The following is a 17675-nucleotide window of genomic DNA, read 5'->3' on the forward strand; positions in this document are numbered from 1 at the left end:
CTGAGGCTTTTGTTTTGTTTTGTGGAACATGGTCGGTAGAGATTAGTACTTTCATCACATGGAACTACTTGACTTGGAAACATTGGATCAGTTCAATCACGTGCCCTTGCTAAATAAAGTTTTTTCCACAAGATGATATATGTTTTGAACTATTCTAATCAATGAAGGGGTATTCGATTGTAATTGTAAAAACTAAAAAAAATGAACGGTACACTACCTTGATCAACTGACCTAACTCACATCTGTAAACTAATTCTTAAGTCATTTAACTAACTGACCTAACTCACACACGCAAACTAATTCTTATGTCATTTGTCTTCCTTTTCATTGCGAGGTCATTAATTCAAATACTTATCCTTTAGTATTCCTTTTTTTTTTTTTTTTTTTTTTTTTGTTGAAAAATCAAACTCAATAATTGAAGTTATCCACACAATTTTGAAAACTTTCTAAGATTTGATATCTCTTTGTTAAATCTTTATTCATGTCCCTTAGATTTAATTCGACATTATCCTTTTATCTTCACATGCACTCCTACTACTAGTAGATAATTTCTATGAATTATCATGTCTCATGATAATTATTTACTACAAAAGAAAAAGGTAAGCACTCAACACTCAGCATGGAGAATAAAACTAAAAATAAAAACAATAATATTATTTCATGAATAAAAAAGTTTTATTTACAAATTGTCAAAGTTTATATGATCTTAAGTTTAGATATGTTTGTAGTTAAAATAAAATTGAGAAATAAAAATTAAAGTAGAACGTAAGTTGAAATTGCCGTGAAAAAGGAAATAACTTTGCTTACTAGTCTTCAATAAATCGCTCACCTCTCTTCAATAACTCATCATTGTTTGTCATCGTTTGATGAATTTAAATTTTATACTATGCGTGAAAATTTAAATTCATATAACAAAAATAAAGTCGGGCGGACGACCGCGTGGGGCGGTGATGTAAATACACTCAGTCAGAAATCATTTAATAAATCGGTGGTCTTTGTAGAGTAAGAAACGTGCAGTAGGAGGCAACAATGCGGGAATTACAGTTACAGGTGGCGGTTGACGTTTCTACCTTTCCGTGTCTTTCCTGCTTTCTAATTTACCTTTTTTGTGTGGCTTGGCTTCTATAATATTTATTTTTTTATAAAATATAATATAATTGTTACAGATAATACAATGCAACAGGTTTGCTGCTGTATGAACAATTTTATTCCGAAAATAAAACCCATATAAAATTGCAAATATTCTGCATATAAGACGGCCTTACAGTTTCTGGTGGGGTCTGTCGGAGATTCTGTGCCTTCTGGTTTGATTGTGAATAGGGTTTTGGTTTTTGGGGCAATTTTGCACAGAGACGTATTGCAATTGAAGAGGAAAGAAAAGCACTTTTGCTTGTGGAGGATTCAGGTTCTGGGAGTTTCTGGTGATCTCTCAGAAACCCAATTGGCAAAAGCTCTTAAATTTGCGAAAGCACTTAAATTTGGGGACTTTGGCCAAATGGGGTTTTGAATTTGCTGCTTCCAACTTTTAATTTTGGTAAAATTTTGCTGCTTTTCTTGTATACCATGAGAAATGAAGCTTAAAGTTGTGTTTTTTTGCATGCAACCCTGTTGCTAGCTGGAAAGATTGATGCTTTCTTGAACTCTCAGCTTGAATTTTGTGTTTTTGAATTCAATTTTGTGATTGTGATTGAATTATGAGTTCGGACGGCATTTTGTATGTGTGCATTTCAGTTTCGATGAGCTCTTGAGTTCCAAATTCGTAGAGCTTTGATGGGTTTTGGCGTTTTTTCAATTTTTTTGCTTATTTGGATTCTATTTGTTAGCAGGTGATTTAGTTGCAATTCTGTTTAGGGAGAGCATACAATTATGACAGTGTCATCATGAGAGGGCTCCGGTGGGGTAGTTGTCGATGGGCAGCCCCGACAACAAACTATCCGAGTTAGTTGACGTATTCAAGTCTTGGATCCCCAGGAGGTCCGAGCCGCCCAATGTGTCCAGGGACTTTTGGATGCCTGATCATAGCTGTAGGGTATGTTATGCCTGTGACTCTCAGTTCACAATATTTAACCGAAGGCATCATTGTCGACTTTGTGGCCGAGTTTTCTGTGCCAAGTGTACTGCAAACTCTATTCCTGCGGCATCTGATGAGCCAAGGGTTGGAAGGGAAGATTGGGAACGGATTAGGGTCTGTAATTATTGCTTCCAGCAATGGAAGCAAGGGGTAGCCGCACCCAATAATGCTGCCACCCCCGCAGCCAGCCCTGGTCTCAGTCCATCACCATCCGTGACAAGTTTGGCAAGCACCAAGTCCAGCTGCACCTGCCACAGCAGCAGCAGCACTATTGGTTCTACCCCTTATTCGACTGGACCTTACCAGCGTGTGCCATATAGTTCTGGTCAGAGCCCTAGTCAATCATCTTCCGAAATTTATTCAGTTCCGGTACAGCCAGACATTGTGACATCGCAGACGAGCATTAGTTCTGATGTAGCCATGGCCGAGCCGTCTCCAAATCTATATGGCTTTTGTATGAACAGGTATCTCTTGCTCTAACTGAATACTTTTTTGGTGTACTTCACAAATTGATAGAGCATTATCTTCTTTAGTTTCACATAAGTTTTCAAGTGTCATTGTAAGGTATTTGTGTACGTGTGAATAAAGAATACAAATCGTGGATTGGAAAGTGAATAAAGAGTTTATGTTTTCATGAAATATTTTTGCAGTCATTCTTTCTTCATTCAATGTTAATGTTGCGTGTGAGTATGCGATACATGTCGGGTCATATAAATGAATTTTGCGTTTATGTTTCTAACCATGATTATTCATTCAAGATCTCATATCTCATATCCTTATATTTGGCTCTTTATAAGGTAATCCATTGCTTGTTTTTACTTATCATCTGATACCAGGAGTGATGACGAGGATGATGACTATGGAGTTTATCGTTTAGATTCAGAACCAAGTCATTTCTCTCATGGCAATGACTATTATGGTGCAGTCACTATCGAGGAATTTGCTAGCGTCTATGGACCCCAGAATGTGCATCTTGATGGAGATAACACGAGTTCCTTCTTACCTGGGAGTTTTGATACACAGGATGTAGTGGGAATTCAGAAAATTGAGGAAGATCAATATGAACACGATAACGATGATGAATGTGGAACTTCTCCATATGACCTGCAAAGCACGAATACCGAACCTGTGGATTTCGAGAACAATGGGCTACTTTGGCTCCCTCCGGAGCCTGAGGATGAAGAAGATGAGAGAGAAGCTGTCTTATTTGATGACGACGATTATGATGGTGGTGGTTCTGGTGGTGGTGCAGGGGAGTGGGGATATCTGGGTTCTTCAAATGGCTTTGGTAATGGGGAGTGTCGTACGAGGGAGAAATCAATTGAGGAGCACAGGAAGGCAATGAAGAATGTGGTGGAAGGTCATTTTAGGGCTTTGGTATCTCAGCTTTTGCAGGTTGAAAACCTACCACGGGGTGATGAAGGCAACAATGAGAGTTGGTTGGACATAATTACTTCGTTGTCTTGGGAAGCTGCCATGCTTCTCAAGCCAGATACGAGCAAGGGTGGAGGAATGGACCCTGGGGGATACGTGAAGGTTAAATGTATAGCTTGTGGGCGTCGAATTGATAGGTAAATTTTTTATCTAAAGTTAATTCTTTCACCATTCAGTGCAGTGTGAGGCATATTCCTGTGCAGTATTATTTCAGCAAACCAAATTTAGAATGGTTCCTAAACTTTTATATTATATCTATGTTCTGTATGTGCAAAAATTATGCAAGCCATTAGTTGTTTGACAGTTTTTCATTTCATTTTGTTCAGTATGGTGGTAAAAGGAGTTGTTTGTAAGAAAAATGTGGCTCATCGGCGAATGACATCACAAAAAGAAAAACCACGCTTTTTAATCCTTGGAGGAGCTTTGGAATATCAGCGTGTTTCAAACCTCTTGTCAAGTTTTGATACGTTGTTGCAGCAGGTTCTTTTTACCTTTTCCGTTTATTTGTGTTAAAAGTTAAAGCTGTGAATTTGTAGGATTTTGATAAGCGATTAAACCCTGCATATGTGTTCTATCACGCAGTTATCTTTTCTATTGATTTAGTAATCTTGGATGTTTCTTCTTCTGATGGACTATCCCTTTTTTAGGAAATGGATCATCTGAAAATGGCAGTTGCAAAGATAGACTCGCATCACCCTAATGTCCTTTTGGTGGAGAAGTCTGTATCTCGGTATGCTCAAGATTACCTTCTTGCAAAAGACATCTCACTTGTTCTGAATATTAAGAGGCCACTTTTAGAGCGAATAGCCCGCTGCACTGGGGCACAGATAGTCCCTTCAATAGATCATCTCACATCACCAAAACTAGGGTTTTGTGACATGTTCAATGTGAAGAAGTTTCCTGAAGTGCATGGCAGTGCTGGGCAAGGTGGGAAGAAATTGACAAAGACTCTGATGTTCTTCGAAGGTTGCCCGAAGCCCTTGGGTGTTACCGTAAGTCCTGAATATATACACATCAACACAGACTTTGTTGGGCATTAACTGGCACATTTTGGTGTCTTGTCAAATTTTTAGGCTAGGACTTATTGTTATTTGTATTTTCACTTATTAACATGGTGGGAGAACAAAAGAAATAGCAAAGACAATGGAATTGTAATCAGGTTAATGAGGCCGCTGATCAAGGATATCTTCATTCGGAGTTGTTCTTAGCTTGGACTGGTGGATTGGGGGCATTTGCATGACTGTTATAACATTTTTTGTATTAACTACTTTAATAATTCCCTTTACTATGTATTTTGTTTAAACCCAAAAAGTCATGTGTTAAGAAGGATTGGATTTGTTTCAGATAATGCTCCACGGTGCCAATGGGGATGAGTTGAAGAAGGTGAAACATGTTGTCCAATATGGAGTTTTTGCTGCTTATCACTTGGCTCTGGAGACTTCATTTTTAGCTGATGAAGGTGCTTCACTTCCAGAACTTCCCTTGAAGTCTGCGATTACTGTTGCATTACCCGATAAACCATCAAGTGTTGACAGGTCTATTTCCACCATACCTGGTTTTAGTGTCCCACCAGCTAGCAAGCCTCAGGGTCCCAATGCTAGCAGTGAGCTACAGAAATCTAATCAAGGGTTAATTATAGATAGCAATTCATCTACCACTAGTGGCCCTATTTTGAACCCGCAAGGTGCCGATTCAATTTGCTCATCTAAAGCTTGTTCTCAAGCTTTTCTCATAGAACATGCTTCGAGCTCTAGAGAATCTAGATCTCTCTTTACTTCCTTGTCTCTTCCCCAAGAGGATATCACAGAATCCTACAGTAAAGAGCTCCCCTCAATATGTGCCTCTGAAAATAAAATTGATGTGGGTTCTAAAGATTCTTGCCTGGACAATTCAGCTCAGGCTGGGGAAGCTTTGGTCAACAATGTTTTAATCTCTAATTCTCTTGCCACCTCAGAGGCATTAGGACATGGTGGCGGTGCTTTAGCTGCAACTCTTGGTGAGACTCCAGAATTCACGTCCATAAAACATCATAGTGATAATCAGAATGAGGAGGTAGGATCTTCAAAGGAAGAGTTTCTGCCCTCACCTTCTGACCACCAAAGCATTTTGGTTTCCCTGTCAACACGTTGTGTGTGGAAGGGAACTGTGTGTGAACAGTCCCATCTGTGTCGAATCAAATATTACGGAAGTTTTGATAAGCCTTTGGGGAGGTTCTTACGAGATCATCTGTTTGATCAGGTATTTTTATTTTCAATCATTACCTCTTGTTTTTGCTAATTTGATGTGGATAGATTTTTCATCAGCAATCTCATAAGATGAAGTTGTCATACTTCTTTATCAGAATTACCTTTGTCGTTCATGTGGGATGCCATCAGAAGCGCATGTTCATTGTTATACTCATAGACAAGGGAGCCTTACAATATCCGTTAAGAAGCTCCCAGAGATTTTGCTACCAGGGGAAAGGGAAGGAAAAATTTGGATGTGGCACAGGTGCTTGAAATGTCCTCGAACCAATGGCTTCCCTCCTGCAACTCGAAGAGTAGTCATGTCAGATGCTGCTTGGGGTTTGTCATTTGGGAAGTTTTTGGAGTTAAGCTTTTCAAATCATGCAGCTGCAAACAGAGTTGCAACTTGCGGTCATTCCCTTCACAGAGATTGTCTTCGGTTTTATGGGTATGCATTTTCACTTATGAACTGCTAACTTTTGTACCAACCTCAGTTTACCTTCTTTCTTCGTGTTGTTTAATTTCAGAGAAAAGCATATGCTGTTTTATCGCTATGTTATTATCTTCTTATGCTATTGTTCTTACATGTACAGTTTTGGAAGAATGGTTGCTTGCTTCAGCTATGCCTCCATTCATGTTCATTCTGTTTATCTTCCACCACAAAAACTCGAATTTCACAATGATAATCAGGAATGGATACAAAAAGAAGCGGAGGAGGTGAGTTTATTATCTTTCATTTTTAATCTCAATGTAGCAGGTGATTCCAAATTTATCAATGCTTATGAGATTATTGATCTTGTTTTACTAGGTGGGTCATCGGGCAGAGCTTCTCTTTACTGAATTGCGCAATGCTCTTAATCAGATTCTGGAGAAGAGACCAATTTCGGGGACAGCAGATGGTGGTAAGAAAGCACCTGAATCAAGTCAAATTGTAGAACTTGAAGAGATGCTTCAAAAGGAAAGAGAAGACTTTGAGGTAGTTTACGGGAATCAGACCCCCTTTCTACATGCATTGTTTGTTTTTTTTCATCTGTTGGAGAAGGAAGTTATATGTTTGCATTATTTGGTATCTCAATTGCGACATGACATTGTTTAGGAATCATTACAAAAAACGATGCATAAGGAGGTGAAGTTTGGCCAGCCTGCAGTTGATATTCTCGAGATCAATAGATTAAGGAGGCAGTTGCTTTTTCACTCTTACATTTGGGATCAACGCCTAATTCAGGCTGCCAGTTTAAGTAAAAAGAGTTTCCAGGAAGGTTTGAGCAGTTCCCTTCCAAAACTCAAGGAGAAACCTATCAGTTCTATGGAGAAGCTTGTCGACACAAATATAAACTCCATGCCAGGTAAAGGATTAAGTAGTAGTGATTCCTCTCTTCGGGAAACAAAGCCTGATGTAAGTATTTATCAAGGAGGAGATGTTGGCAGCTTTAGCCAGCCTGGAGGGGAGCAGAACACAAATGAAATGGTTCAGGACCAGAATCATAGTAATGAGGCAAAAAATTTCACACCTTCATCTGACAATTCCATTGATGAATCTGATCCATTGGAATCTGGAACAAGTGTACGAAGGACCCTCTCAGAAGGGAACGAGAGTCCAGTAGTGGCGAATTTATCTGATACCCTTGATGCGGCTTGGACTGGTGAAAGTCACCCAACAAGTACGATACCTAAAGAGAATGACTACTCTCTACCTGATTCAACCTTGGTAAATTCTGCAACTGTGTTGAGAAAAGTTGAATCGAATTCAGATTTGCAAAATTGTGCTGTTGACCAAGCTGGGGTAAAGGCAACTGCTCCAACTCATTCTCTTAGCTCTAAATCTCTCAAGGTGTTTGACAAAAATTATTCCTTTAATTCTCAAAAGATCATCATTGGTGAATACAATCCCGTCAATGTTTCGATGTTTCGGGAATTGGAAAGGCAAAGCGGTGCCAGACTGTTACTGCCCATTGGTGTTAATGACAGTGTCATCCCTGTTTTTGACGATGAACCCACTAGTGTTATTGCATATGCACTTGTCTCGTCAGATTACCATTTGCAGATTTCCGAGTCTGAGAGACCAAGAGATGCTCTGGATAGTTCAGTCTCATTACCTCTTTTTGATTCCGCAAATCTTCTCTCACTTAGCTCTTTTGATGAGTCGCTTTCTGAGACCTACAGAAATCTTGGTTCTTCTGACGAGGGCATGTTATCTTTGTCACAGTCACGGAGCTCTCAAGCTTTGGACTCACTTTTGTCAAAGGACATTCATGCTAGAGTTTCTTTTACCGATGGTGGCCCCCTTGGGAAGGTGAAGTATACAGTGACATGTTACTACGCAACGAGGTTTGAGGCTTTAAGGAGGACGTGTTGCCCTTCTGAAAGAGATTTCGTGCGATCTCTTAGCCGTTGTAAGAAGTGGGGCGCCCAGGGTGGCAAGAGCAACGTCTTCTTTGCAAAAACCTTGGATGATCGGTTTATCATCAAACAAGTTACAAAGACAGAGCTGGAATCATTTATCAAGTTTGCACCATCTTATTTCAAGTATTTGTCGGAGTCAATCAGTACAAGAAGCCCAACTTGCCTGGCAAAGGTCCTGGGTATTTATCAGGTATTCTTCGTTTCTCTTGCTCTCAATTAAAACGCTTAACTTTTTTCTTATGAGGCCTGATACATAACTTTTCAGTTGTAAGTCTGACCCAATTTTTCATTTCTCTTTTGTCTTGAAGGTTTCGTCAAAGCATGGTAAAGCAGGGAAAGAGTCCAAGATGGATGTATTAGTAATGGAGAATTTATTATTTAGACGGAATGTCACGCGGCTTTATGATCTGAAAGGATCTTCTCGATCGCGTTATAATCCAGATACAAGTGGGAGCAATAAAGTTCTACTCGACCAGAATCTGATTGAAGCAATGCCAACTTCTCCAATTTTTGTGGGGAACAAGGCAAAGCGGGTACTAGAGAGGGCTGTCTGGAATGATACTGCATTCCTTGCTGTAAGTCCGATTTTAACTCCCTGTTTCCGCCTTAATGTTCCTCAGTAACCCTATTGTTTTCTAATCAGAAAATTCTGTGTGCACAAAGATTTTAACAAAAACTATTTTACGAATTGGCGCAATTTCTTGAATGGCATGGCACACATATCATACTACGGTACTACCCTGCACCAGCCAATGCAGTGTGCAGAGAAGAATGCATGTATTCTATTCGTCGCCACCTCCCACCAAAAATCCTGTGCGATTGTTTTTGAGGCGGATTGATTAGATTTTGGGGTGTGATTATCATGGCATCCGTTGTTTACTAACATCTTGTCATCTATTTTGCCACAGTCGATAGATGTCATGGACTACTCGTTACTGGTCGGCGTGGACGAGGAAAAGGATGAGCTAGTTCTGGGGATCATAGATTTTATGAGGCAATACACATGGGACAAGCACCTTGAAACTTGGGTGAAGACCTCAGGAATTCTCGGCGGAGCCAAGAACACGTCTCCAACCGTGATTTCTCCCCAGCAATACAAGAAACGATTCAGGAAAGCTATGACAACTTATTTCCTCATGGTACCCGATCAGTGGGCTCCCCTAACGATCGTTCCAAGCGGGTCGCAATCTGATGTTGGTGAAGAAAATGCGCAAGATCCGACCTGAAACTGTGCTCTAGCCTCTCTATGTGTGAAGATTTTAGCTGAATAACTTTTACTTGTATACTTGAAGATGTGAGTTGAATGGAATAATGTCCAATGCAAAGCTATAAAGCAGAATGCTCAATTCTTTTTATCATTCTCTCTCTTACTTGCTCTGTAATCTTTATTCAAAAGTCTTTCTTTTTTTCGTTCTTTATAAGAGGTATAAAGAGGTAAACAACGTTTCGATTATTACCCGAGTGAAAATTAAGTTTTAAACTATTAGAAACTATTGATCTCCTTCTTTGTTAGATTAAAAGTTATTGCATCTAATCCTCCGTCAATTTAAGCAATGTGACTTGCACATGACGCACTATAAAGGGTGCTGCTGTCATTTTCTTGTCCATAAATCCTTACCATTGCAAATAGGCTTTAAATGTAATTGTCAATTTACCCTCTCATTATAAACTGCCAACCTACCTTCAAAATATCACATACAAGTCAGCTGACTTAAATTAACGAGAAATTGAAAAATATCTTTGAATCTTCATCAAATCTTACGGATGAAGGAAATTGGCAGTTTAATAAATTCAAGGTCTAGTTTTCCAAAAAAATTATAAATAAATAAATAAAATTTAGAGGCCTAATTTTCACTCGGTAATAATTTAAGGATTATTTCAGCAAAACCAAATTTGGAGTAACATATATTTCCCAATTGCAAATAGCATATTCTGATATAGATTATGACCTGTTTTCAAAATACAAATTGTGCTTCGCTGAACCAAAAACTAGAAACTGAAATCGAACAAAAACTGCTCATGAGCAATCTATCCTACACAACCTACACAACCTACAAGACCGCCATTGGCTTATTACCCGTTTCAAAAAATGATACATATATTTCCCGTTTCATAAAACTGTTTCGACATCGCAGGATTTCTCTAATCCACGAATAATAACATTTAAATCGCACGGCAAATAAGAACAATGCATATGGTAAGACGCAATGGCTTCACAAACACTCTAAAGGAGTTTATCAAGTTGTGCATGTAGTTCTTGTATGGAAGGCATGTTTATGATGCCTTGTACCTCTTCCGCTGAATACTCGTCCTTCAGCAGCGTCTGTACTCGAACATGTGCTTCGACAATATTTGTCCTGCAGATAAGGAGAAAAGAGAAAGCTTGTCAGGACCGAGTTATAAAAGGAAGGCAAACTGATCTGTCATCAAGTAAAAATATCAACTTAATCTGTCACAGGTGTATATGTTGAGGACCCCAAATTTTCAACGAGTGAATCCTGTACTCACTTTATAGCTTTGAATAGTATTGTTCGTGTTGACGGGTTCTGCAAATAAAGCTTCATTTTTGTCATTACCATTGGCAACTCCTGCTGAATTGCAGCAGCTACCTGTCCAAGAATACATTATGAGAACCAGCTGTTATCAAATATATAGAGAGAGAGCAAAACACGAACCCTAGCAGACAAATATATAGATGGCCCTCCCTAACACGGCTCTCCACTGCACTCAAGAAAACGAGAAATATGCATACCTTTTGAACAAGTTCAGCCACCTTATCTGGGGTTGCAAAAGCATGATCTTTAATTGGTTTGGCCATAACAGAGTCTACCTTTTGATTCTGGCTACCTTTCACAGCTGTGACCTACAAAAAAGCACAATCAAAACCTTTTAGACATGAGTGAATTTTTGAAATACAGATGTAAGAATCCATGAGAAATCATATCCAAATGAGACCAAATTTAGTAAAGGCAGGACCCTTAATGACATTGTGGATTTTAAGTTATAACGAGCACTCAATTATGGATCCATCGATCCATCCTAGGAACCTCAACAACATGCCATAGGAGTCTACCAGTATAGACAGTGTTAGCATTTTTTTAATGATAAGGGTTGATGGCAACGTAAAGTTTGAAAAGTTTCAGACATATCTAACTTATAAGTATATGAGTTATTCACATGTGACATGTCTAATGTGGATTTCAGCAATTTATTCTAATGTTCTGTTTGGGTTTTTTAATTGTGTACTTGTATCTACATGTCTGGTTTCTCATTTGCTCCAAAATACATTACAAAGCCATATTACCAAAGGAGGAAACGACAAACACAAACCTTGGTAATAAATGAAAGCATAGGATCCACAACTAGCTTCGTCACTGACATAATGAACTCCTCACCAGTGGTTTTCAGGCTTTTCTCCAAGTCCTGCAAGTACATTACATTGAACTTGTCAACGACATAATGAACTCCTCATTGTATTTTGAATAATACAATGAAGCATCCCCAGAAAATGAACCAAAGTGAAAAGTATAATTGAAACGAAAGCAGCAACGGAAAACAAAATGATTAAAGTTATGCTCTAAAAATAAACCAAGAACACATTGATTAAAAAGGAAAACGACAAACCTTTTTGGCATCTATTTGACTTTCCAAAACTCGGGGAGATAGGGTTCTTGCTAGTGAAGTTGACCTGGACCAATCAGATAGAGAGGCTTGACCTCTAAGAATTCGTCTTAGATGCTCCTGCCAGGAGATTAAAAAATATTAAGATTTCCATTCCATCAAATTTCAGGCATTTAAGTAACTTTTAATGCTTACTGCTAAACCAAATCAACATTCAAAATATCTTCGTCAATGAAATACTGTCCATACTAGAACTGATTTATTTGAAAAATAAAGTTTATGAAGACCGAGAGGATATATCAAACAATAATAGAACTTTACTAAACACTAGATAATGCATTTGAATAGGAGAACTTTTGCGTTAGAAAACTAACCAGCAAGTGCGAGAAATCAAGTTCCTTATGTGTGACAGAAAACTCAATATCGAAAGGCGCAATCTGGGAAGACGAAATAGATGCATTAACAAGTCATCTTTAAAGAATAACTACCCATGATATAAACAGCAGATAGGAGGAAAAATCACCTGCTCCCTTAAGATAAGAAGATGCTTTAAGAGGAAAAGCTGACCATCCATTGGAGATGATCTCTTTGTAATGAGTTTGCCCGCTTTCTGGCAGATGAAAGAAACAACAATCAAGATAGCACCGAAAAAGCTAGTCACCATATTAAGCCCATGCTAAACAAATCCTATCAGCTTAATAAACAGGGATAATATGACAGTCAAGGTAACCCCAAAAAGAAAAGTGGAATTATGCACAGAGAATTTCAAAATGCGCTGCATATGACAGTATATATTCAGTAACTCACCTGGATAGATACTGAACAAACTTCAACTACTTCCTGAATACCAAAAAACAAAAAAAAAAATGTTTTAACAGAATTTATATGAAGGGAATTTATTCAAGATAAGTTTGACACCTGAGCAAAGGCTTAAATACCTGTGCTAAACCAGTAAAAACTTCTGGTTCTAAACAGCGATACAACTTTGAAAGGCAAGATATTGTTTTCTCTAGAGGTGGATACCATGTTTTAAAAACTAGGTTTTCATCAGCCTGTGTTTGACAAAGATAAAGATAAGGAAAGATGAGAAAATCGATCAAATTATATATAACAATCCGAGGCGAGCACATTAAATCACCAGAAATGATGCAGAACTCAAGCTAACAATAGTGTAACCACTTGCCACCAACTTCTATCAAAAAGATATTCCATCGTGCACGAGTAATCCCAATTAACCGGCTTGGAAACGTGTTACATGGGCAAATGCATACTAGTGTCCCTACAGGTAGGCTGCAAAATTAAAGGATATATTTAACAAAAGTAGTGATGAATAAGTTCTAAGGCCACTAAATGGCATCTTAGTATGTTCTATTCTCACCTCCCAAATATCACTTGTATCGAAAACAGGACACAGTTTGTTTCTGTGTTGTGGAAATTCCATTAAGTGAACAACCAATCTCACCAGACTATGAATGAATAATTCATCAAGGCCATTAAAGACTTTACATAATGGAAAATTAAAGTTATTCAACCATGTAGAGATGTCCTATAAACCTATAAGTTTGGGTCTAGCAATGTTGACACCACCTAAATACGCATCGGACAGCATAAACAAATATTTATCTCAGACATCCATAAAAGTTAAAAAAAGGAAATGGGAAAAAAGTTACAGAAGTAGTTTCAAGTTGATCTGCTGCAGATCTTTCCAGCTTAGCAGGGTAATCCAAGTCTTCATCCAGAGGAAAATAATTTGCTATCTGGAAAAACAAGATTAAGAAATTTAAAAAGGAAAAAGGTACTAGTCAAGAAAACAAGATTAACAGGAAAATTAAGAAAAAAGGTAACTACTCAAAAAGCAATGAGAACTCTCAGGAATAGAGATCACCTCATCACGAATATGTGTTCGAGCACGGAAAGTTAACCGCTCATGAACATCGGCAAGAATTCTCTCTAATGTAGGACGTAGACCAGCTAATGATTCACTCCTCCGACTTAACTGTTCACCTAGGACTTCAACTTTCAATATGTCAACAAGTTCACAAAGAAAATCAACATTTGTTTCATGAATAAGTTTTGGCCGCAGTGTATCATATAAATATGTGGACCTGCATGAATTATCATCAAAAGGAGGTTATCATATAGTTTAAAATGCACATAAACCAATCAACCAGCGAACTTCCATCCTACAATGTAACAGCCTAATAAGGAATGAAGTGGAAAGGACCAAACCAGTCAAGCTTCATTCGCTTTTGGCACATTCAATTTAAAACAGATTGCTTAACCCATTATTACATGTCAGCCTCTTGAGAAAGCAGAAAACGAGAGAAAATGACTAAAAAGAAAAGATAATGGGACCTACAGAGGATCTATCAATGGAGCCAAACTTGAAACGTCCTCGGCAGAAGATGGGAAAAAATGATCAAACAGTTGGTGCTCTAGCTGGCAGACCTGCAATGAATAGTGGTTTCAATTACCATGGAAACTTTGTGGTCCTACAACATAAATGTTCACAATGTATGCAGCTCAGATTCATACGTGAGAATAAGTTGCATATCACATTACATCTTACATCACAGATATTGCCACTATCATTAAAGAGAACAGGGTCAATCACCCCATCCTCACTTTATACTCTACAATAGACAAATCTTTCGCTTGTATTCTTTTTAAGGAGTCTTTCCTCAATGAATGTCCTTGTAACATTTACATCTTACCTGCATCAGATATGCACATCCAGATCTAGTCAATGATGGCAAGGCCTCTTTCTTGGCAAATTCAGATATTCGTTGATGTACTATACCTCTCACCTGAAAAATGCATTAACAAGGTGGTTTACAAGTGATAAAATTAAGGAATAAATTAGTATGGTAAACAACTAATTATCCTTTTCAAAAATAAATAAAAAATTCATCAGCTCACCAAGGAAAGTCTCTGTTCACAATATAGTTTGTGGCATTCTGTAAGGATCTGAGTATATTCTTTCCTTGATGCTCTGCTTTCAATTTCCTCCAGCACTGGCTTAAGCTGCAGAGATTCTATTTGTTAGACATCAACACTTAAACGAGGGTGAAGTTAAAAACTTAAGGCAGAAAATTGCATGCCCACATTCAAATAATAGGATAGAACTAAAAATGCTTTCCAGACACATCTTGCTTTCAGCTTTTCACACCCTGGCTGGTTAAATGCATTAATCAAATTTTAACTAATTCAATAGAATCATCAATGTTACCTCACTTGCTGCTGCCTTGAAACGGACATATATAACGGATGCTTCTACACCCTCAGAAACAGATGCGTTATTGCCACCACTGCCCCGGATAGCTGCCTGTACCTGATGACAGTGGCCATAATTCAAAGCCAGGTAATATACACTAATGCATATTAAGACTGAAGTCTACTACGATGTGTTAATGGTAACTCAGTTCAATAAGGTAACATTACCTGAGAAGAAGCACCTTTGAGAACTGAAAGTACATGAGAACGAATCATTCCCAAGGCTCGAGACTGTCCAAAACAAGTAAACTATATATTACTGAAGGTCAAAACCAATCTTACTAGATGACAATCTCCATTCTATACTATTCACCTAATCAACGCTCTTGCAAATCATACCTGCAATTGTCGAAATTTGAGCAGGTAAACACTGGATTCTGCATATTGTGGATTGCTTTCAACATACCTAAAGTATGCACAAATTGTTTGAAAACAGTAAGTTTTAATCCAATAAATATATCCTTATTGTTTTTAACTGAATAGTGTCTGAGACATAGAATTGCAGAGAGTTAGTAACAAAAAAGATACTTACGATATGCACTCATCAAGGCGTTTGAGAAGAGGGAGAAAGTTCTCGTGTAGGACATTCATGTTTGGAGAATAAAAATTAGTAGTAATCTGCACACAGTTGAAGAATTAAACGTGAATACAATATAATTATGGGATGAATATACACACACACACACACACATATATATATATATATTATATATGTATTTCATACAGTTTGTGCATCATGATATTTTCTCACATATCAGAACAAACAAAAGAAGGTAAGATCCTTGGAATGAAGCTTCAAAGTATATTAACTTCAATGTAAATTTGAACAACACTACAAAGTAATGCCTGATAAGGAGAATTCACACTAGGGACTAGGGAGAAGTTGACTCTTTGGAAAAAGAATCAATTAAATTGTTAGTTCAAAAACAAAAGTTTATCCATGCATTACGACATATATTTAACAAAACCACAATCTCAGCAAACAAAATAATATCTCTAGGTAAGGTAGATTCAAACCTTACATTCTCCAATTCATCAAAGTAGTTGAGCTTACTGCGGAGTGCTTCCGTAAATTCAATCAGTCGTTGCTTCTCTATTAACTGCAAATGAAAAATGAGGAAACATCAAGTTTTAAATAAGTTTCCAGGCCCCCACAACAATGAATTCAACCTGACACCAAGGAAAGTGGGAAGAAATAAAAAGGGTAACAATTGAAAGAAAATCCCACCAATCGGTCGCATGCATCATGAAGAGTTCTAGTCTTTGTTGCTACTGCCTGATGCTGATCTTGTAGTTCATTAAACAACTCCAGGGTGTCATCGACCTGCACAGAACGAAACCAGCTATCTCAAACAAGCATAACAACTTAAAACAAAGATGTCCTCAACACCGATAAATATATATCGCCATTACCTGACCGAGTATGCCATCACATGTCTGAATGCGTTCTGTCAAAGTGTCTACATAGTGTCGATACTTCTCCTCTGTCTAAAATGTAAAAAAATTTATGTGCAATGAGAAGTATTTACACTCAATTACATCATAACGAGCAGTATTTGTCGGAAGAAATCGATAACTAACCTCCGACTTCAAGGCCGCTTCGAGATCTGTAAACCATTTGTAAAACTGCAAGTAGAAAATCTAATTTCAGTGAGAAAGCCTTCGAATTGGAATAGATAACGGAATGTGATGGCAACAATGTACCTGATTCGTATTGACAAGAACAGCTTCAATGGCGGCTGAGTGTTCTGAGCCAAAAGAGCTGTCCTTGGTGGAGACAGTCAGGCCATTCTGGTGGCCTGTGGTGCGGTCCTGTGCCAAATTGGGAGGGAATGGCCGCTCCGCGACGGAATGCGAGAGCGTTGCAATGGCTGCTTGCTGCTGCTCCGTTAACGGAGTTTTCTGCAGAGGAAAGAAAGCAATACATCAAAATTCAAATCGAGAGGATCCGATCCGATCTGAAAGCAAGATAGTTGCAATTAAAGCGAGAAAATTGCAGAAAACTCAGATGTAGAAGAAAACGGCGTCATTTCCATGGAGAATTTTGAATCTAGGGCAATGAGGAGGAGGAAGAAGAAGACGCAGCACCTGTTCCCAGTGAGATGCGAAGTTGTAGCCCCTGGAAATGGCTCCAGATTTCGGAACGCTCGGCTTGCTTGCCGCCATTCTCGATCTTCTTCAACTCACAACGACGTCGTTTCAGGCAATGGTTGCAGTAGCCTTCGTCGTCTTCCACAATTCGCCTCCTCTCCTCCGCCCTCTTTTCTTAGTCTTGAGTTTTTACCCAGTCCCTCGCTTCCTTTTTCAACGATAAAGATTTAAACGCCCAGCTTTTATGTTGTTCGAACTACCACGACGTCGTTTGGTGGTTAACAAACAGTTGAATGTTGAAACGGTGCGAACTTGTTTGCTTCCTTTTTACCTTTTTTTTTTTTTTTTTTTTGGCCCTTTTTACTTTTGGATTTTTATGTCACTCGGACAGGTAAATAACTGAAACCGCACTCAAACAGAATCAATTTTTTTCGGGTTCCAACTGAATACGTTTATCCACCACTATTTTAAAAATCTCTGCCTAGCGCCATTTAGGTCTCATCTAGGCAGTTAGCCACTGCTCCGATTAATGCATAAGCATTTAAAACTTAAGAAAT

The 17675-nt window shown here is 38.3% G+C and overlaps 2 protein-coding genes across 3 annotated transcripts; one reads left to right on the top strand and one right to left on the bottom strand.

Moving 5' to 3' along the window:
* The first annotated feature begins 1170 nt into the window (after positions 1 to 1170).
* Positions 1171 to 9488, top strand: LOC137740520 (1-phosphatidylinositol-3-phosphate 5-kinase FAB1A-like). Of its 2 annotated transcripts, none has more exons than XM_068446293.1 (12): positions 1171 to 1534; positions 1824 to 2535; positions 2908 to 3642; positions 3832 to 3985; positions 4153 to 4497; positions 4850 to 5743; positions 5847 to 6178; positions 6324 to 6447; positions 6539 to 6706; positions 6827 to 8323; positions 8442 to 8708; positions 9042 to 9488. In XM_068446293.1, the coding sequence occupies exons 2-12, from the start codon at positions 1910 to 1912 to the stop codon at positions 9357 to 9359; spliced, it is 5460 nt and encodes a 1819-aa protein (XP_068302394.1). In that variant the 5' UTR covers positions 1171 to 1534; positions 1824 to 1909; the 3' UTR covers positions 9360 to 9488. The 2 variants fall into 2 exon arrangements, with proteins under 2 accessions (XP_068302394.1, XP_068339451.1); XM_068483350.1 differs by having other exon boundaries at positions 1827 to 2535.
* A 551-nt stretch (positions 9489 to 10039) lies between these two features.
* Positions 10040 to 17315, bottom strand: LOC137713310 (conserved oligomeric Golgi complex subunit 3-like). Its single transcript, XM_068455762.1, has 24 exons — positions 17116 to 17315; positions 16732 to 16929; positions 16609 to 16653; positions 16441 to 16515; positions 16256 to 16351; positions 16050 to 16127; positions 15560 to 15645; positions 15367 to 15433; positions 15196 to 15258; positions 14984 to 15085; positions 14674 to 14778; positions 14469 to 14561; positions 14114 to 14202; positions 13640 to 13859; positions 13425 to 13511; positions 12693 to 12806; positions 12562 to 12594; positions 12278 to 12364; positions 12129 to 12191; positions 11758 to 11874; positions 11464 to 11556; positions 10886 to 10996; positions 10642 to 10742; positions 10040 to 10490 (listed from the first exon to the last, which is right to left on the bottom strand). The coding sequence occupies exons 1-24, from the start codon at positions 17191 to 17193 to the stop codon at positions 10358 to 10360; spliced, it is 2334 nt and encodes a 777-aa protein (XP_068311863.1). The 5' UTR covers positions 17194 to 17315; the 3' UTR covers positions 10040 to 10357.
* Positions 17316 to 17675: the final 360 nt, after the last annotated feature.

Source organism: Pyrus communis, chromosome 1 (genome assembly GCF_963583255.1).
Source record: "Pyrus communis chromosome 1, drPyrComm1.1, whole genome shotgun sequence".
Taxonomy (NCBI): domain Eukaryota; kingdom Viridiplantae; phylum Streptophyta; class Magnoliopsida; order Rosales; family Rosaceae; genus Pyrus; species Pyrus communis.